Source organism: Fringilla coelebs (assembly GCF_963513975.1).
Source record: "Fringilla coelebs genome assembly, chromosome: 3".
Taxonomy (NCBI): domain Eukaryota; kingdom Metazoa; phylum Chordata; class Aves; order Passeriformes; family Fringillidae; genus Fringilla; species Fringilla coelebs.
The window spans coordinates 6862220-6884752 of record NC_140030.1 but is presented as its reverse complement, the minus strand read 5'-3'; the positions used below and the strand labels follow the sequence as shown (position 1 = coordinate 6884752).

Below are 22533 nucleotides of genomic sequence, written 5' to 3'. Positions count from 1 at the left end.
CCCACACCACTCACTCAGGAGCCATGAGAAAGGGACTTTTAATGATTACAATACAGAAAGTGACTTGAGCATCCATTTATTCTTCTGCCAAGAGATGTGGTCAGCAAAGCACTTTACAGCAAAGTGAAGTGATGCCAACTCAGAGGCACTTAGGAACAAACCCAAAATTACTTGGGCACACTCACTCAGCCTCCTCATCATACTGCCTTTATATAAACCCCTGACTACACACAAACTGCATTGCCAGAAAAGGTTTCTTTCATCAACATTATGACACAGGCTAAAGAATATTTCCATGCTTTGGTGGAGAACATCTGCACATCAGTTAGCAGCAGCAACACAGATGACAATTTAATAATTCTTCTCTTCCATTCCAAAATATTATCATATGATCCAATTTCCACAAGAGGGAGGCACAGCTCTGGTACACACACCAGAAGTTTTTTTTTCAGTGTGAATCCCATTGACTTATTTGTATGAAAAACTCAGACTTGCAAAGAAAAAATAGGGAAGAAGGCTGAAATAAGCAGCTTTACCAATCTGTAGTGTTTTTATTTTTTTTTCCCTAAAAACTTCCCTAATGATGTTATACGACATTTTATTTTCCATGAAAAAACAGCATGCAAATACTAAAACTATAATACTACAAAAATAAATCTGCTATTTAGTGCTGCTTCTGACAGGAAAGAAGGGAAGCTATGGAGGAGAAACAAAGGTTTTAGAGCAATGATACAGTCACCACGTGCACTCTGTGCGTGTTCTTGATGTGTAAAACCCACATGACGTTTGATAAACAAAAGCCCTGTGGATTCAGCCAGCACACAGCACAATTTTTTTCCTGAAAAGTTAGTTCTGCTCTCTTCAATATGAGTTGTTTCATTTCTGAACCCATTTGCCTTCACCTTTGATTTCATGATCAGTGGTGTCATTTATATCAACTCAATTTACAAAAAGCACTCAAAGGCTAAATATTGAATTATTCTCAAGTAACTGATAGAGCCAATCCCCCTCAGAGATGATTTTACCTTATTTTCCCCACAGAAAGAGGTGACCAAACAATTTTTCCTTGAAGTAACAATTACAAGTCATCTGCATGTACAGAAACAACACCTTTTACATATAAACATAAAGAAGCAAACTATCTTACAGTAGTGAGGAAAATTACCTAAGACAAGTTATCCCAGCATATTGCGCAACCCATGGACAGTATTTTCTGCCATTCCTTACATTTCTGGTCCCATCAGTACAGTCTCATGAAGCAGACAGACGTAGTCTACACCTGTCAGGTCTCTTCTACATCACCATGAAAACAGTGTGCAAACAGCTCTGTGACCATAGTAAGCTGCGCTATTTTTCTATCAGGTAGCATTTCCCTAAAAATTTGTCAAAGAAGTAGCAAAGACTGGGTACTACAAAAACATATTTTCAAATCATTTAAAAAGTAATAAGCATGGCAACTAACAAAAAAAAAAGATCAAAATAATAAAATATAATCCACACTTAAGAAACCAGATGAGGAAATGCTCTGATTTTTTAATTCTGTTTGGCTACTTGGCCATCTCTGGTACATGACACCACACACCCCTCTGAAAAGAATTCCAGATCCCAACACGTGCAAGCCAGAGAGTTGTTTCCACAACATGCTCTCTCATGAATGCTTACACTGGACCATCCAGTCACAACTGCCAGTGCAGACACCATCCACAAATTAAACTGCTGAGGTTACCCAGGAACACTCCTCTAAAAACACCCACACACAAAGGTATTTATGAAACAGTGAGTTTAGTGAGCAGGTTTTGCAAGTCACTTGCTCTGTTTATTCTCAGATGTTAAATTCTGGAAATATTAGTGCAAATGCATCTAAGGACATAGATTTTCCTTGCTAGGAAAATGGAAGTCTTCTTCCTGGCAACTCTCCTGGTTAGCACTCTCTTCCAAAGAGTGTCATGCATATGAAAAACTCAGTCTCATAAAACTACTTAAAAAGCACCACCACCAACACATGGCTAGAAAGAAAGCTTCACTCTCCCTCCACAGAGCCTCAGGGAGGAAGAGATGGCACCAGGGAAGGTCAGAGCCTGCTGTGCAGAAGTTTTCCACTAAGTTCTAAAAAGCTTCCTTCCACAATCACTCTGATCTTTTCCACAGCTTCCCTGACAGATTTCACATTTGGAAGAGACGCTCCTCTGACACATACTTCCCACCACTGCTATTGAATGAAAGAGACACCAAAGAAGCAAATGGGTAAGAAAAGATAAGAAACCATCACTCCAGTTCAATGAGTTTACAAACTGGCAAATCAAGTCAAATAACATTTTTCATCTATACCAATTTGGAGTATGTCTGCCTAAAGAAACTGATCCAACAGTGTTACCACAAGCACCCTAAAACCAAGGATCATAAACACAGGGCCAAAGAACTGCAAAACCCTTTAAAAAAATGAATCTGTGTAACAGATTGCAATTTATTACTGGGATAAAATATTTCTTCTGAACATCCAGCATTCATAGTTTTAGTATTAGATCCTGAAAGAAAAAACTCCAGAATTATTAACTTTAGCTACAAAAACACTACTTCCCATGCTCCTTTCCTGACATGCTTGTAATACAAATAATCAGCCAAAATAGTGGTTTGGCTCTCAGCACATGAATGGCCACCTCTGTGGAACAGCTTACCTCATCAATGATGTCAATCACATCCCCCAGCTTCAGCTCCAGCTCATCCTCATTCTGCGGGATGTAGTCGAAGAGCACTTTGCACTGCCGCTTCTTGGACCCTGATCCAAGGAAAACATCAGAAATAAGAACACTCATAAAGGAGAACTCATCCTTCCTACACTCTGCCCCTGAAGACTCAGAAACCATTCCAAAAAGCTGTGTAGCTTTTGATCCTGATTTTGTGGTTTGCTTGGGTCACCCTCTAGGCTAGGTAGCCATAGCTCTGACAAATGAACACAATACCAATTACCAATTTGCTATAAAAAGCATGTTGACACAAGCAAGTCAGGTAAATCCCCACTACAGTGATTTCTCAAGCTATTTCCCAACCAAAATTTGCAGGAATGGCAATCACTGCCAATTAGTATCTACTTGGAAGAAAATGTGCAAGTTTGAGCCTCCAGTCCTTAAGTAATCCTGATAGCAGGAACAACTTTTGTTATGCACCACACTGGAGAGCTTACAGACCTTCTGGCCTCTAACAAGGACCTTGCTAACCACAGCTCTGAGGTAATGCCAACATTTGCTGGGCTCATATTTCAAAATCTGAACTCATTTTTATCTGTGAATTAAAAAATAAACCCTACCTTTTCTCAGTGACAGTATGGCATCTAGTAATTCAAACTGTCAATTAGCAGTCTTCGACAAAGGTAAGATTAAAATCAAGTGCAGTTTTTAGCTGTTTGCCCCATATCATTAAAGCACTGCAGACATTAAAAAGGCAAAATGACATCCTGAGAGGGGAGAGCATTGAAATGGCTTCTGAGTACTCAAGCCCTGCAGCCACAGTGGTGTGAACCCACACTGCCTAATTACTCTGCAGATATCCTGGAGCGCTGCTGCTGCTGCTGAACCCAGACAGTTTATGCACTCCTCCTTCAAACACAAGGCCATGCCTTCAGACCTTTTCCACAACAGAGCAGCCAGCATGCTTTTAAAGACAATTATCATCTTGAGCTATGACCCATGCATGCTCCCTATCCTCCTCAAAAACAATCTTCCACAGTTTAAATGAAAATATCAATCAAAAGCTTGAAGTGGTAAAGCCTAAGCTTACAGGAGCTTCCTGATTTCCATGCTCTCTCTCTTATACTTTGTTCTCCTTCCACACTCAAGCTTCAGCAATTAAGATTAGCTGTGTAAAAACATTTCAAAACACAGATACTGCCTCCAAGATTGAACAGTGCTGTAAAAAGACAAGGATCAAAGTCCAGAGCAAGGCATTTAGAAAACCACACCCAGCATTCTCGGTACAAAATAGGCCAGGCACCAGAGTAATAATCAGCATCTGAAATTTCTGAGAGAGGGCTCACCAAATCAAGAATTTTCTACATGCTGGTATATGATCTATGCAAGAAACAAATAAACCAGAAATATGAAGCTTTATGGGTTATTTCTAGTAACATTGCCCACATAATATACCCTGCCCACAATAATTGCCCACATAATATACCCTGCTTTTACCTCCACTGGAACTCATGCACAAGCCCAGAGGGATTGCTCAGTTCAGAGTAATTGCAATAAATGGTTCAATAGCCTTTACTGCCTCCTGCAGTGCTTTCAAGGCTTCTGTTTGGTAGGAGATTAACTGACACCAAAAAAAGGCAAATTTAAAAGTCACTGCCATTTGGCATAAATCTGATCTCAGTGTTCAGTTTCATAGGTAATTATATCTAAATGGGAGTGGGGCAGGAACCCATGGATGCATTTCACACCCAGAAACCTCCCTTTCCTCTGTTTCCAGCGACACAATTTAGGAAGTACTGTCTCCCACATTTGAAAATCCCTAGAATAACTTAGGAAGGGAATCTGTCCTCTCAGAGAACAGAACTCCAGCTTCACGTGCTGCTGCAGGACTGCTGTGCTGGCAGCCTGCAGGCAATTCTGTCCCTTTCCAAAACAACTTGTCTGGCTTCAGGTTTTGTTTGTTTTGTATAGGGTAACCCAAATTTAGCTCTTTGTTGCAATTACTTAGCACACCTTCTGTATTTTCTTTCTGCTAAACACAGGCAGACATCTACCTGATAGGACAGCTTACCACCCACCTGACACAAAAATACCTGAATTCAGGGAGAGCTGCATGAAAGAAACTTAACTCTGTTTTTAACATTGTAAACCTCATTTCAGCAAGGGAAAAACCAGAAACACAAAGACAACTTAGCTCTAGAAAGCAAGTGATTGCCCAGGCACATAGCAAACAGGATCTGCAGGAGCTGTTCAAACAGACTTCCAGGAAAAAGGGAACAGCAAGTGAAATGGAAATGCAGAGACTGTCACTGCAGCAGGTAAACAGCTGTGTGCCTAACGGGAAATGCTTGAACACCATTTTCTCCAGGAGGATGAGAGTAGCCAGAGCCCTGCAAAGAGACCAAGCTGTACCTTCTACCCTGGCCACAGCCACCAGTATGAGGATGTGACATGGAAAACATGGGAACATTCCACGGTTAGGGTGACCAGAACAATAGCTGACAGCTGAACTGGTATCAGATCACATTCACAGAATCCTGCAGTACCTCCAGGTGGAAGGACCCATAAGATCACATGGTTTCCCTTTCAGAGCCTGGCTGTATTTACCTAGGACCAGCATTAATCTTTCAGGTTGGATTTTTCCAAAGTCTGCTGTGTAAACACTCAACAGGCACCTACATGCTTTTGCCAACATGCAAACACAGATCAGAGTCACTAAAAACTGATTTTAAATGCTTAGTTTCCTGGAACAAAGTCTCAAAGAATTTGTAAAGGTGGTGGTGGTCCTGTTGCAGGGTTTTAAACAACAACTAGTGGAATATAAGCAAAACCTCAAAGCATAAACATGCCAGAACCAGTAAGCTCTGAACTTTTTTTAAAAAGCGAGCTTAAATCATAAATGTCTTCAAAACCTTTTAAGACAGAGGAAGCCACAGTAATTTAAAGGAATATCTTACAAGAGATTGGTATGACCAAATACAAATCCCAAGCCCATTTGCTGGATGCAGGGAATGGTAAGCTTTCTTCTCTAGGCTTTAGTCACCTTGATATACAAACTGGCATTATAACAAAGAAATCACAGATACAGAAGCACCAGTGCTACAACTCCTGCCATTCTCTTTGTTAGAACAAAAGGAAAACAACTATTTTTTGTTAACACTACAAACTGCACCTTATTTCACACCAGAACTGAGCCTATCAGGAAGAATCTGAAATATACAGCACTTCCTTGTCAAAGCCTTGAATTTGTAGCAAAACTTGTTGTTTTCATGTTTCAATTTTTCTCTTAAAATGACCACAGGAAAATCTTTTATTGTCATGAACAGGTCTGCAGCTCTCCATTCAGGTACCTGACAATACAAACAGAGCTCACATGAAGTTACAGAGCTCTCTGAGATCCGGAAGGAGTCTAAATCCTGTTCACAGGAAAATCTATCCCTATTCCTGGTGTTAAAAGCTACATTTAAGCTTTCTGCCCATACATACAGGAGCAAAATTTGCCTTTGAATCAGTTTTTCCTACTGTGTTTCTAGTTTTCCACATAACCTTAAAACTAAGTCATGCATTAAATAATTCATGCTTATTTTTAAAATGCACGTCAGCAGCATACACAATTGAAGGAATTGGAAAGACCACATACTTTTCTTGAAGCCTTTGGATGGGGGATGAGGCTGAAATCCTCCTGCTGGAAGCCCATAGCTGCTCATTCGCTGCACAAGGCTGGCTACATTGCCAGATTTCTCCCTTCTGAGTGGCACAGCATCATCCTTGGGCTCTACATCCTTCTTAACTTCCTGAAACAAGAGATGTAAAAGACTCAGAGGCCACTTAAATCACCCAAGAGGTCTGGTTTTAAACAGGTGTACCACAGACTAACATATTTCAGGTACTTACCCTTTGGGGTATAATGACATATTATACTCAAAAATCATGGCCATCATCTTACAAGTAAACATACCCCAGACTGTAATAAATTTGACCTCTCCATACAATTATGTTAGTAAACAGGTAATGTGCTGAGAAGGAGGGGCAGCTTTTCAGCCATCTACTCTAAATTTCAGAAAAGGAGCTTTGAACCCAAAAGTCTCATATTACAACTTTTATGTAACAGCTCGTATTTGAAAACATTTTTAAGAATATAAATATTACTTGGATGACAGACCACAGGGTAGGGTACTAAAATATTTTCATACATAAAGCTGTATCAGGTGATCATCTCTGCCCCAGAAACCTCCAAGGTGTTTCCAGACAAGAGATGAAATTGCACTGCTGAAAGATGTGAGCAGAAAAGAAAGTGAGCTCCAAGAAACTGAGTGGGAGCAAGTGAGGGGGAAGATCTAAGAGGAAAATAACAGATACCATTTTTCTGGTTAGCGTCCCCTGCTCTCCTAATTTTTTAAATTAGAATGCTAGCATTGAAATTTATTGCGCCAAACAAGACTGAGAAGCCCATAAACATGAAAGCACCAGTTCTTGACAAAAAGGCCAAGCAGCAACAGTCATTCTACTGCACCAGCTCATTTAATGGGATTCCACTAGAGAACAGATATTCTGAAAGAAGGAAATCATCACTGTGCACAAGAACAAACCCATTAAGTCAGATCAATGGCCCATCTATTGCAGAACACAGCTTCCAGCAGCCAAAATCCCAGATGCTCTTTAGAGCTCCTGCAGCTCAGATCCTCCCACATTCCCAGAGCACCCATAAGGGTTCCATCAAGGAGATGGATCACCTCCCCTCCCTCCTGTGCCTGCAGCTGTGAATCCCTTTCTGCTCCACAGCACCCCTCGGGATGCAAACACCCATAAGTACTTGCTGCTTTTTGTGATCCACTTCACAACAATTCTTGTATCCACCATCAGTAGCCACTGGTTAACAACTCCATGAGTTATTGCAGCTGTAGCTGCAATAAAATATTTAATACTTGAAAACAGAATTGGCAAGGCATATATATACACTCTTGTCACGTGAACTCTTGAACATAAGCTTCAAGACAACAAAGCCCATACATTGATAAAATGCCAAAAATATGAGAAACATATTCCCCAGGACCTGTCTGTCTGGTGCTTTTTGGACTATTACAGCCCAGCTTTCTTACTTGTAGCTGTCCAGCTGGAAAACTCAGCAGGTCTGAACACCCACTGATGCTTTCAAATGTACTATGAACCTCAAGTTAAACAGACCAAAGCATCTTTCAATTTCTCAAAAGAACAGAGCAAGACTACAGACAGCAAGATTTTTCCTCCCACTCATCTCCATTACATAAAAAAAGCTTTTTAGAAAACAGTTGAGTAGTTCCTGCTGTTACTCTCCTTCCTCCACAGTGACTTCTGCCCTGGAGATCTTAGCTCTGCTGAAATCCATCCCATCTTCCAAGTTCAAAAAAAACCCAAAACAAACTAAAAACTAACTCCTCTTGAATAGCACAGGGTCCTGCCTACCTCCTATTTGAGTAGACATTTCACATCTCAAAGATTTTGTCATTCTCAGGCCTACAGCTGTTTTTTGGCCCATTACTTAGAAGTCTCATAAAGCCATAAGCAATTAAATGTGGCTATAGATGAAAAGTTTGTTACCTCCAAAATGCCTTTCTAGCTGCCAAGGCCATTCTGCTCATCTTAAAAACATATTGGTACTCAAAAATCTGCCTAGAGGGCTTTTGCCTGCCCCAGGATTTTTAAATTTTTTTTTTTCTTTTTGCTATGCAATTTATACAGAGGCTCTGAAATCTCCAAGCTGCACCAGGAACTAGTACTTCCCCAGGTTTCTCAATTGTAACACTTTCCAGCGAGGAGTCAGCTCCAGGCTCCTTCTCGAGGTCAGCATTTTGCAAAAGACTTCAGAAGCAGGTGCTTCAATTGCTTTGTAAAAAGCATAGATGCAAAAAGCAAGTGGGCAAGCTCCACACCAGCAGTTCAGTCAAAAACATGACTCCTTTTTTTTTTTAATTTATTTATTAGATGAAAAAAGAACAAAAACCAACACTCACACACCACTTCCAAATGCTAGAAAATATTGTGAGATAAGTACCACCTTAATCAGTGATTTGAATTAAACAGATAATATGATTTTAAGTCAGGCATCTAAGGCAGAAAAATAATGGATAGGTTATAAAAGGAAATTATTTCAGACAAAAGCAATGCCCACTACAGAAGACCAAAGACCCAAAACCAAAAATAGGAATGCTTGAGCAACTTTTTTGCCAGGCTTGAGTGTCCACCTGAAGTAGTGACAGGTAAAAAATACTGTGGGTCTAACACAAGACAATGGCAAATTTTAGCAGGAAGTACAGTGTATTTACATTAAAAAAATAGTATGTAAAATAATTCTGTGTATAGTCATTACACACAAAAAATTTTGTTGCCTGAGTCAAAGGCTGGAGTTTTACTGATGATGAAGAACTTCCTCAGCAGCATCAAAAAGAACAATCAGATAGTGGGAGAGCCTGGCAGCACCAGGTACTCTCTGTACCTTCCTACCATAGCCAGGATAGGAAAGCTGGGAACACTTCAATACACAATTAAGAGAAATCATCCTAATCCAAGACACACAAAGTAAAGAGGATGCAAGGAGAAGCTCAACATGTCTGTGATAAAAACAGGAGCAGAGACTGCAAATCTGTTCAGATTTACAAGGAGCAGACGTGGGTACTGGATTGGTACCAGCCAGGTTTGAATCAGAGTCAACTGTGACATTTTATTTGTGAATCAGAAACCAGCACTGGAGCATCACATAGAGCTGCTCTGCAGCAAGGAGAGAAAAAACAACCACACAAGAGAGTTCTGCCACAACAGTCAGGCATAAATCTAGTTTTGACAAATAACTACAGAAGATGTCAGTAAGCAATGACTAAATGGGCCAGGAACTGCTTTTTTCATATTTAACCCTCTACCCTTTTTAACATTCTTGTAAAGCAAGATTATTTTTTTGTTCTCATTGTTAGAGAAGAACTGCAACATTAATTATCCTTCCTTGGGGCATTATAAACCATATTAAAATTAAACCAAACCGAAACAAATTCAGGAATCCCTGCTCTCCACACCTGCATGTGGTCCACTACACCACAACCCTATGTTCACATCAGTCTTCTAACAGCAGGGAAGTGCTCCAAGATTCGTTTTCAAAAGCACACATCAGGACCCTCTGACATACACACCCATCACCCCTGCTAGCACCTTCATCCTGGGTATCATCCTTATGACTCCTTTCACAAAGAAGTCATTTCTACACAAATACAGACTGGACCTCTCAAAACTGACAGTTATTGATGCAAACATTAATTCATGCCCTATTAATAACATTAATAAGAGTTTGCAATTCTTACATCGCTTCCAAACAGCTTGCTTGAACTTCAGTGTTGGAAAATGACACTGCCTACAGGTCCCACCTCTGAGGTACCACTATACCCAACCTGAACATGCCCAAGACTCCTGTCCATGGGTTTCACAAGGCAGTTTTCTTTGTTTTTGGTGGGTTTTAAGTCAGCCTTGTATACCCAAATTATCAGATAGAGTCTGTGTTGTGACAATACCAACAAAAACCTCCAGGACACTTCATCTTGTTCCGAGGTGAGGCCACTGCCAGCTGCCAGCCAGCAAAACCAAAATGGAAATATGACATTAACTGCAGCTGGAAATTTTAATATTTTTATTCTGCCAGTCCATTGCAGTTCAAGGCTTGTCAGTGTTTCCATGAGCAGCGCAGATTTAATGCACTTATGACTTGGCAGTACAAGGTCAATACAGACTGTCTCTTGGCGTAAAACACACTCCACTGGGAAGCAACCACCCACTTGCTCTGTTGTGAACTACAGCAGTAGTCATAAAGGTCTGAAGTTTTCATATTCTCCACTAAATGTGTATTTCACAACACTTACAAACTCACTACAGTCTGACAGGCAAAAAACAAGTATATAAATTTACCTGGCCAAAGAAAAAAAAAAAGTGGTTTTTGCTTTAATTGCACCTTCCACGGTTTAATAATCACTCAAGGAAATGTATGTTTACAAATAAAAATCTCAAAATCCTTTAAGTGCAGCAATGTGTGATGCAGGAACTATTCTTTATATGCAGACAAAAATGCAACACATATAAATGCACGCACAGTCTCATGATGCTGTTCAAACAAGCGGGCACTCCTGACCTACTTCCGAGGCGAGCAGGAGCAGCCTCCCCTCCAGCACTGCCCGCCCACCCACGGCTCCAGCGAGGACAGCTGGATCCTCCCCACTTCCCTCGCCAGAAGCCAAGAGCTCCCAAATCAGGCAGGCAGTGGAGATGCAGAAAGCAGGTCAGAGCATCTGAAAGGCCATGAGTTAAAAATACAAAGTCTACTCCTGAATTATTGAGCACAGGGAAGTTCATTATCCAGCAAATCTAAATCCTTAGCTAGATTCTTCAAGCATAAATATTAAGGCATCAGTTGTCATCTCCTCCTACATATGCCATTATACAAGGAATAATAATCTTCAGACTTCTTATATTCCACTGTAACATCAGTTTGTGCAAAAATTATATGCATTACTCCTTAGGGCTGAGTGCATTTTAAAGCAAGATCTCAAGCAGCAGATAATGGTCTTAGTCTCTAAAGAGGGTGAGATAAAGAATACACAAAGATAAACGTCTGAGCCTACACATACAATTATCTCATCTCTTTTCTTCTCCATCAGAACAGCAATGAAGAACCCATGGACTGACAAATTGAGCCCATGACTCACATTTTACTGAGAAGAAAATAAGTAACTCAGAATTGAACCTGTCATTTTAGGGGAGAGGGAGGAATTGGAAGCAGGCAATAGTTCTGTTTATACAAGTTCACAGCTTGCAAAATCCCATTCCTGAAAAAAACCACACACAAATACATATAAATACATATAAAAATCTGTACAGCTGCCTACAGAGGAGAGATTGTCATCTGTAACCTGTTCAAGAGCAATGAAACCTGAGCTCCTGGAGCACAAAAATCTTCACATAACTAATTATTTAGGCACCACATTTCCAGTTTTAGTAACAGCAATAGACAGGCAGGCACATGGCAGCCTTAACAGCTCCAGTCACTTAAATCTCAGATAACCTGCATCCTTTCATTCTGCCTGTGTCTCTTCCTTGAGTAGAAAACATGATTTCTCATCCTCAATGTTTGTGCCCAGAGGCAAAATATTTAATAAAGGCAATGAAAGAAAGGTGAGTAATGTGCAGCTATTCCTACTTGTCCCATTACATTACTTGAGCTAAAGGGAAACATCAAGAAAATCCACGGACCAAAATAGCTGAGAAGCTGCTGAGCTCCTTCCCTGGAGCATTCAGGAGATCAGAGCAAGTTCCACCTCCCAAGAGAAGAGCTTGGCTGGGAGAGCTCAGAGGCTGCCCCTGACCCTCCAGAGAATGAAACATTATTCTTAACAATAGAAACAAATCACCTAAAAATGAAAGCAGCTACCATCTGAAGAATAGACAAGATGGATAACCTTTGTTTTGCAAGACAACTTACCTCCTGGAGAGTGTAACAGGTGCCATAGGTTGATTATTGGGGACTTAATTTATGGTTGAAGTAGGGAATGTTTAACAGTGAATCACTGGGTTTAAGAGCTGACCCTCCATCAGACTGAACCAACAGAGGCAGCATCACTCCCTGCCTTTGTCTCTTCACAGTCTGACTTGTTGCTTTCTATAAAACCACATCACATAACACAGTTTAACAAGTTATCAATATTTTTACATGTTATCATCTATGCTAAATATAGATCTTTTAATCATACTGTCTCCTTGTGTGGGAGGAAAACAATCATCAACTCAGGCGAGGTATCACTACTTTCTCAAAATACGCAACATGTGGAGCAAGTGGGATCTCTAGGAAGTATAAAAAATTAACTGAATTGCTGCAGATTTGCAGACTAAAACCTGAGTCATCAAATAATTGTGGTACCTGAAGGTAAAGAACAAAGAAAGAGCTGAACTTTCCTACATAAGGAACACTCTATAGAGGTAATGTAGAAGTAGGCTTGAAGTTTCAGATTTTGATACAGATTATAAAAATACATGCATATAGTTTTTATATCTACAAATAATTTCATTTTTTCATGGAGAATTGGATATGTATAAACTTTGCACCAAGCAAGTGTCGAAACAGAATCTGACATGAAGTCTTGTTAATATTGACAAAATACAAGAGACCTCAAACAAAACCTGAAAGCCCAGATGCAGGAAAGCTCAGCAGTCAGCTCACCACGTCTCCAACAGCAGAGCAAAGAATCCTAAATTAACAGGAGTAACTAGAGGAAGCACAGATCTTTACATCAATGTTTCCCAACCATTTAATTAAGAAAAGAGTTCATTTTTAAATACTTCTGAAAAGAATACCTTAAAAATATTTTATGGTGTTGTCATGTTCATAGCCAGATAAAACCGTTTTTAAATGCTGATTGCATTTCTTCTCTATTATATTTGCTAATATGTATATGTGAAAATTTAATTATATTTCTTGTAATTGTTTTATAGAATAACAGTTAATGTCCTGTCAACCACCAGCCACAAAATAGTGCTTCAGATCAATGAAAGCAAGAATCACAGAAGGCAAGACAGAACTCCAGCTCCCACAGCACATGTGTTAAATCAGCTTCCCACACATGGGAAGGCAGGAAGACATTTCTTTCCCTTCTCCCAGTTAATTGCCTCTCCTGCTGGTCCAGAGAAATGTGGGATCAGTAACCACTACAGGTTCACTTTGATGCTTAACTCGGAACATCTCTTGTTCCTTCTCACCATCATCCTGTCTTTCTGCCTCCACTGCTGCACTCAGCTTTCTTCTTCCCTGCATCCTTTTTCCAAGGCACCATCTCTTTGCATTCCCTGTAAAACCTTCAGCATTTCACTCGTAGCCACAAGTTAAAACACTGACACATCCACATCCCTCCACAAGTCTTGCCCAGGGCACAAAATTAAATGCTTAAGAGATTGTCAAATAAGAGCTAAAAATATAAATCTGGAGTCTCAGTGGATATTAGAAAAGGTTTAAAGATTAGGTATTACCAGAGATTCATACATTAACTAATGTTTTTAACTGAAAATGCATCTTGCTTTCTGCTCCTGTTTTGAAAACATCTATGTAACATGCTTATCACCATCAGTTTCTAAGAATTCAAAAGCGTATTACAAGTCCAAAGCTAATGAATTTACATACATACACCAAAATATATTTTTACATAGTGAAGAGCATCAAAAAAGCTTGTTAAATCTAGAAAATATTTACCACAATTAACTTTCAGATCAGCTCATAATAGTGAATAAAGCCAGTGTTCAAGGAACACATACATTTGAAACTCAATACTGAAAGCACTACAGTAGAGAAGACCTAACTTCCCCCCCAAAATGATGAACCACCAAACAAAAAATTCACAATTGGTGCAAATATTAAGAGATGACAGGACAGAGATGAGCTACCCTTGTGCAGGTTTAAGCTTCAAGTTCACACTTAGATTACTTCATTCCACCTCATAAAAAGCAAAATAATTGATTTAATATTAACTGTGTTGGGTGTACACACATATTGATTTATGAGACATATGGCAAAGGACTACAGTTACATGGCTGGAATGTGCAGCCAGAGCCTCCTAGGATGTAACAAACATTACAGCAAACAGCACCTGGATAACTGACCTCTTTGGTCTTATTACATATGCTAATTCCAGAGTGCATTTTTATAGCTGCATTTTAGACTTCTGTACACAGGGAAAGTCTAAACTTAAAAAGTCATGTTCCTGCACAAGCCCACTCAGTCTCTGCTGCCTGAGCAATACTTTGTGCAGTTTACCCAGTGATGGTTGCAAACACCTCCTGATGAAGCACACCCTGTTTGCAGCCTCCAGGCAGGGAATGGTTGACTTGCTCCTGTGCTTGGAGAGAAAGCTATAAAATTAGACATGAATCAAGTGTAACAACTAAATAAGGATGGACAAAGAAGCAGACTGCTTCACATGATTACAGGAATAAGGACATGTAAAAACCTGCTACTCCTTCCCCACAAACCATCACACTCAATCACAGCAGCTCTGGGAGTATCCAGGAGTGTGCCGTTACCACAGAGCAACATCACAAGCCAATGTGGCATTTAGGAAAGCAAGAGGCACAGGTACAATCAACAAAATTGGATAACTCAAATCACAGGGAATGATTAGCATATTAAGCATTATTCACACAGGTCATTAATCACATTAATCATGCTTTATCCTGCTGTCCTTTAGAACAGCACCTAAAGTTCCATATCGGTGCTGCCACTGAGCCAAAACTTAGAAGCTCTTTCCATTTCTCTCATGCCCTTGACAACACAGTATCAACATATATATATTCCATATTTGAAAAGATACTAAATATTACAAGAACCACGAGTGTTTTTCCTATTCTGTGCTCACATTCAGCCACTGAAGACTTCACAACACCACAGATTTTTATTCTTACAATAAAACAATAGTTTGTGAATGCAAAGTGAAATCTTTTTCTCAGGTGATCTTAAAGCACAGGTCATCCTGGACAGGGAAAGGGGCACATCATTTCAACAAATTTCCTGCAGTTAAATAGCTCAGTTTTGAGGAAAGCATCTGTGACATTTCAGATCTAACAGTCCATCAAGACAAATATTTTAAATAGCCAACTCACTTGCATGCTCTGTCTTACCAAACAAGACACTTACACTGCCTTAGAATATGAAATAATTCACACATCCCCAACCAACACCAACAAAGGAAATTCCTGTGTGAATGTGGTGACAGCTGAAAAGACAACCTGACACAAATGGCTGTGTGGGCAGAGCTGGGTCAGCAACAGCAGCTCTACAGTGCTAAATCAAACACACCTCCAGACTTCCCCTCTTCATGCCAGAGACAGTCACATCACAAAGGGACTTCACAGGGTTGGGACCCAACTGGTCTGAGCCCAGGCAGTCAGTCCAGTGACTCAACTGGAAAAGTCACAGGAGTAAGAATAAATCATGGTGAGCTCTGAAAGACAGCGAAAACGCTAACATATCAGTGCTATTGGTTATACCTGTCAATGTTTTCAGTTGATTTAATTTTCTTTGCTGTTGTTTCTGGAAACAGTAGTTTCCACATCCTAAGCAAGGCTCACCTAAGCCAATTACCAACATTCCAGTCTGAAAAAAACTGCTTCCTTGTTTATTCCGGCCAAAACAGCTGGATAGCAGAGACTTGTCTCCCACCCCACAAGCACAGGAATCATTATCACCATTCTCACAAATCCCAGGCATGTGCCAATGGATGGGATTAGCAGGTGCAGCTCAGGCAAACCCACAAGGTACCCCCTGAAATGACACTCTCCTCCAGTGGCCCTATTTCCCCTAAAAGCCTGAAGAAAAATCAGCAGGAACAATGGGTTGCCATCATACGTATCTGCAACAGGTGTTAAAGCACCAGCCTGAGTGCTCAGCTTCACTCCTTGCCTGAAGACAAAGAGCTCAGCACTTCTCTGGTATACTCAGCACTGAAACTGAAATTACTTAATATGGCTTTCAATCTTGCATGTAATCTTTGTTTCTGAGAAACAAGAACTGCCAGCTCCGAAGCAAACATCACCTTCTTACCAGCAGGACTGCCTACTCTGCCTGGGAATCAGCACTGCTCTGAGCATGCAGTGTCACCTCCCTGTACAACCCACTGCCAGTGGTGACAGTTTCTTCAAAACAATAATAAAGCAAAGGAAAAGGCTGTATACACTGAAATGTAATTTGACCAACAGGACTGATAAATTGCTGTAAATCTTGTTTTTTCCAAGCCTTACTTGGATGCAAAGATTTTGGACAGAATACTTTAAGGAGCAGATGGCAATGTTTTGAAAATAGGTATTTTATTCTAGTCCTTATATACATCCTACTTATTTCAAACTAAATGCATATGGCTTATGCCATATGCATACGGCTTAACCTATACCCCTTGCTTAAAAGTTTTTTTATTCAGCTGCTTTTTTAACTAATGTTACTACACTTTTTAATAGTGCCCAGATTAGAACTAACCTAGAAGAGACTGTCTTGTCTGCAATCCCTCCCAACTCCATGATTCCTGTTTAAAGTTCTGGGTGAGGTCAATTTTTGAAAAGGAATTAAGGAAGATGCTATGCTTGAAGGAGCTTGCAGCCAAAACTTCTCTCACTGGTTCACAGCACACTTGTGTTTAACAGCATCCCAACAGTGATAATACAGGACAGAGGCAGTAAACAGGCTTAAGAAGGTAGGTTAGCAGGGCTACTCTCAAGTGTTCATATAGGGGTGATGAAAAGGGAAGAAAAGAGGCTTGGGCTGTGTTTTGTTTCCACAAACACACAGACCAGGAAGTTGAACAGAAAGAATCAACTAAAAACAAATCATCCTTTTAGAAAGGATCCCTTTCTGCAAGCAAAGTAGCTACAAGCAATCTGTAAGCGTCTCCCTATACTACAGAAGGGAACATGAGCTAAACCAACCCCAAGTAATTTTATTACACAAGCAATTCTAAGACGCAGAATTTACACCATATACTAAATAAACTCTCAAAATCTTATTGCAAGCATAATTTTTAAATTCATGCTGTCTCCATTCACTATCCCAAAACACAAAGTCTGTTTACAACATTTGATGTTAAAAACATATGGAAAATAAAACAAGCTTACCACTTCCAAGGACATATTTGCTCAAACACGCCCAGTGTTGCAGATTTTTTTATTTAGGGGGAGGAAGAAAAATGTCACAGCGAGCAAAGTTCACGTGTTAACCTGGAGAGGATCCAGGCTCGGGGCTAGAGCAGCAGCAGCTGCTCACACCTGTGCAGGCAGGAGGCTGTCCCCGCACCAGCCCCAAGGCTGAGGGGCTGCATGGCCCAGACTCACTCAGAGCAGTGCCCAGCTCGCTCACCAGGACGTCCCCAAAGCCTGCTGGCAAACTTCTGTGCCTTAACCGATGAAAGCTACTGATTAATCTATGCACTGCTCCTCCCTCATCCGAGTTACTGCCGTGAGCTTATGATCAAACTGGTTTTACTACCATGCAAAGCCTATTACTCACAATACAACTATTTACAAAACTAAGATAGCAATAAATGAAATAAAACAAGGAACTTCAGTTCTTAAAAAACACTTCTCAGCTATGTAGGGACAAAAACCTTAAGAAAATAAGCAGAAGGATGAACACCAAATCATCACTTTCAGTTATCAACACAACAGGTGTCTGGAGAATGAATAGAATTCCTCAAAACAAATAAATCAACAAAAATGAATCTTAGTCCATCTTGTCAAAGCAAATGCAAAAAAAGGAGTTAAGATTCACTGAGCTAGAGAAAAGAGGGAGGTCTGGGGGATTTCCTGAAGGAGGGGAGGCCTGAACTCTTAATCTTTACTTTCAGAGAACTGTTCCTGTATATTATATAAAGTCTAGAAGCAAAGAGAGGTAAAACCCAACCCAAAATCAAAAAGTCTTCCACATTCCACACACATTAATAACTCAAAAAACTTCACACATTCCATCTAACAGCATTACTACACTTCTCTAAATCACATTGAATGTGAATGTGTGCATATTTTTCACCATGATGATTTTAGAAAGAAAAAGCTGCTCTCAAAGGAAACAATAAAAGTCTGCTAGGTTCCATTGCTAAATCCTTTCAGGAATTTATGAAGTTGTTTATTTTGAATTGCCCATACAGGAAGAAGCAGAAAAATGGCAATAACAATGTCAGAAACAAGAACTCTAATTCAACCCCACTCAAAGAGGATATGCACACAGTTTAAACAGGAATTTCAGATGAGGTTTTGTTAATAACACTGTAAACATGTGCACTCCAAAACCCAACTCTGCAAAACAGGCAGAACATCTTTAAGAAGCTGCAGCACTGAAAAGTGAATTCAAGGAAATGAGCTTCACAAGTAGGCAGTGTAATTGCTTGAACTTTTTTTTAACCTGCTTGTATTCAACTGCACATTTACCACCATCTCCTGGTTTTAGGACTGCTTTGGACATCCCACACACAGAGTTCACAGCCAACTTTTACAACACCTCCCACTCCCCACCCCACGCCGTGGCACTGCACAGTAGTATCTGAGGATGTTTCAGAAGCTTTATGGGGTTGCCTTTATCTGAGTCTACCAGTTCTCTTTCTTTTAAAGCAAAACAACACAAGTCAGCACCAAGAACTGCACCTTTTGGGACAGACCATCTCAGACTCCTCATTAACCCAGGAAGTGATGGGCTCACAGAAAACATCCTGGTCCCAGCTGGCACCAGGAACCAGACATCACCAAGCTCTGGTCATTCTCCAGGACCTCCGCATCAATATGCAAAAGCCTTGGGGAGAAGCCATTAAAACCCAACCAAAAAGTTACCAGATGATGTTACACGGTACCAAGCATCAGCATTACATAAGTATCCACAAGAAGCTTCCATCAATTTCCTGCTCCATAGGAGTGTTTCACAGTCACACAGTGCTTAGCACACCCCCACTGTACAACAAATTAACCCAATTAAAAACAGTCTCAGCTTCCTCTGCTGCACTTCTGACAGCAAGGACCCAACTACTACCACTGCATGAAACAAACTTACCACAACTTAAAAATATTTTGCATATTTAGAAGACCTGAGAAATAAAAGGAAGACATAATCAAAAATCTATTTCCTGCTTTAAGAACCCAAAATGAAGCTGACAGCACTCAGTCATACTTCAGACAGAAAAGATGCATTTGTCAAAGGATGAGAGGTGGCATAAAATGGCAGTAAATCCAATGTATGGGCAGAGCCCAGAAGGAGGGAACAGAAGGGGACTGATCTGCTTTAGCAGTGAAGTTACAGTCTGAATCTGGGGCATCCAACATATTCAGGCAGCAGGCAGCAATAATCCTCCTGTCCACATTTTGCTTGTCCTTCTAACAGGCAAGAAGCAGCCTCACACTGCCCAACAGACAAGGACAGTTTGCAGCTGGCACCAAGGCAACAAGCTCTTTTCTTGCCCTCACACAGGATGAAGAAGAGACAAATTAACAAAATTAGCAAAAACAAACTAGCTTGAATTAGAACCTTCCTCCCAATTCTTTTCCAGTTTGATAAAAATCAAAGGTTTTTATTTCTTTTAAAAAAATAATTTACTTTCTCTAATAACATCTAACATTTGAAAAAGAAAACATGTTTATCTTTACCCAGTTTAATCTGTCATATTTATTATGTTTTTAAATTTTATACATGAAGGCAAATCTGGTGGATAACACATGCACTTTCAGCTTCAAATTTTAATCTTTTCCAGATCAGCACAAATTAAAGTTTACCATCCAGGGAGAGGCTATATCCCGGCCACAGTTCAATTCTTAACAAACCAGTGTGTATATATATGTCACCAATAAGCCACAAATTTAACCACATAATGCATTCAGGTGAGATCCTCATCTATTGCATGAAATTACACTCATAACAGGAGAGTAAGATGATCCTTTCAGGAAGTGATAAATGTTTAAGTAGAGTCCCGGAATTTTGCAATCAAATATGTAAAACTTGGTGCAACCCTTAGTACTGCCCACAGCAATTTGTGCTCTCTGGTCACATTTCTGTCCTCTTTCAGACTCTTGTGCTCCTTCCCTTTCATGTGGGTCATGAGAAATCAGCAGTACTCATTTCTTGTCAGCATCCTCACTGTTCTTACCACTCCCAGTGGTGGTGGCTGCTCTCAGCAGCAGACAAATAAATCCATCTCTCCAGGGACTTTCCTCATTCACAGGGCCAAAGTCCAGCCCTGCTTGAGCTCATTTCCACCCCCTCCAGCAGGCCACCCACACCTTGCAGGTGCTAACAGCACACCAGGCCAAGAAGGGGCACTTGAGTTCAGCTGCTGAGGCTTGGTACTTGCAGCAGTCTGGTCATAAAAATATCCCATACATCCTGCAGCATGACACAACAACCCACCAGAGCAGCAAATGAGAGAAGACACAACAAGCAAACAACAACATGCCACCAAAACACTTTTTTGCAACAGCTTTCCCAGAAATATTCTCTCAAACTATCACTACTTGTAAATTAACTTTTACAAAGAAACTATAATTAAATTGACCATGAAGCAAACACACAACTTTCATTCACCTCCCTAACAATTAATGTTTTCCCATGATCTCACCACTGCACAACAGCCTTCCAGCCTAAACATACCGTCTCGAAGAAGAGTTCCCAAGATCAGCTTTATAACTGCACTCAGCTCCAGTACCAAGAAGGCAAGATTGTTGTCATGAACCAAAAGTGATCATTTTCTTCTACACAACTTCCCTTCTGCTTCTCCAAACCCTACACCTTCTAGAAAACTGACTGTCCCCTGTAATTCAGGACATGCAACCATGCCATGCACATAGAAACAGCTGGAAAATTAAAAATACCTGCAGCTGAGATGTCAGGATGGAAATAATTTTAAACAAAGTTTATAAGAGCCACAGCTGCAGAAGGGCAAGAAAAGACCCAACAAGCATGGTAATTAACACAGAAACATGTCACATCTGACCCAGGACAAGTTGCTGACCCACAAAGCAGCAAAGAGCTGAGGCTGATGCTTTCTCCCTACACAGCACTTGAGAGCTAATTAAGAACATCAGCACAGTGATCATCAAACACCACTTGAGGTCAAATTACTATTTATACAGGACTCAAAACCCAAAAATTACTTTGACATAAACTACCAACAACTTGAAAATGTTAGACAAGTGAAAAGCATTTGTACAAGCTTTCCCTTGGTAGGAGACCCTCTCTGAGAACAACTGGATTGTTCCCATCAGTTTTAAAAGGAAAATCTTAAAACCCCTCACAGTAAATCAGAAAATAATAATTCCCTTTTTCAGTTTTTCAAAAAAATTGTCAAATTTAAAGTAAGTGTAAAGAAGTGTTTATAGCACTGGACCAATATCCCCTGAGGTTTTACAACATGAAAGTATCACATTAAGATAGTTCTGGTTTGCAAAGAATTCATTTCACTTCAAAAGAGGTAGGAATACCTACATTCACTTGGATTATATGGAAGTGTTACACCAAGGAGTTTGCAGAGTCACAAAAAAGGCAGTGCCAGCAGCAGAGTCCAGGGTAAAGCAGAATTGCCCCTTCAAATAACGCAGCTTGATCCAGGCTGAAGAACTCACATCAGCACAGCCTGAGGATGTGGATGTGGATCCTCACAAAACTGAGGATGCAGTTTTTCACTATAGATGAGCTGAGCTGTGACCCCGCTTTGCCAGCTCTCTCATGGCTGGATGTCTTCTGCAGGGGTAGGTTTAGGGGTTTTTTATATTCTTGTTTTTTTAATCAGTTCATCCCACTGAGGCTGGTAACCATGGCTACAGACAACTTGGTTGAAGTCAGAGTGACACAGAACACATAATGCAAGGATACAGGCCAAAATAAATGCTAAAGTAAGAAGAGACAGCAGACATTAATTTTTAAAAAATCTTCAAAAGCATATTAAAAAAATGTTAGCAACTTGAATGTCTTCCCATTAAAAAAAAAATCATCCTGTTACAAATACAACTTTTGTGTATTCCAACTATTTCAGTAAAAATGACCCAGCCACACCATCGCAGTAAAATCAAAGCAATGCAGAAAACTCACCTTCACAAAATTGTCAGGGAACATGCCCCTTCTGCCATTTAACTCCCCTTCCAACCATCCTTCTTCTTCCAGTTTTTTCACATTCCTGATGATTTCCCCAACTCGGATTGTTAACTCATCATCATGCACTGCATCATAGTCATATTCCACAATATAGTCCACTAAAAAGGAAAAAAAAAAAAAATGCACAATGAATACAACCCAGACTGGGAAATGCAACTTGAAAGCCATGCATGTTCACAAGGCAAACCT

The 22533-nt window shown here is 40.2% G+C and overlaps 1 protein-coding gene across 4 annotated transcripts in view; it reads right to left on the bottom strand.

The window, feature by feature from the left end:
- Positions 1–22533, bottom strand: part of CD2AP (CD2 associated protein) — a 76792-nt gene that overhangs the window by 32917 nt on the left and 21342 nt on the right. For 3 of the 4 annotated variants that reach the window (XR_014615985.1, XM_084201543.1, XM_084201545.1), the window contains exons 1-3: positions 22282–22526; positions 6325–6478; positions 2676–2776 (exon numbers count right to left, since the gene is read on the bottom strand). Coding sequence is in view for 3 of the 4 variants with exons in the window: in XM_084201543.1 (XP_084057669.1) it covers positions 2676–2776; positions 6325–6478; positions 22282–22512 (486 nt within the window). In the remaining variant the exon portion in view is untranslated. Of the gene's footprint in view, positions 1–2675; positions 2777–6324; positions 6479–22281; positions 22527–22533 lie in introns of those variants that run through there. The other variant, XM_084201544.1, reaches the window with a different exon arrangement.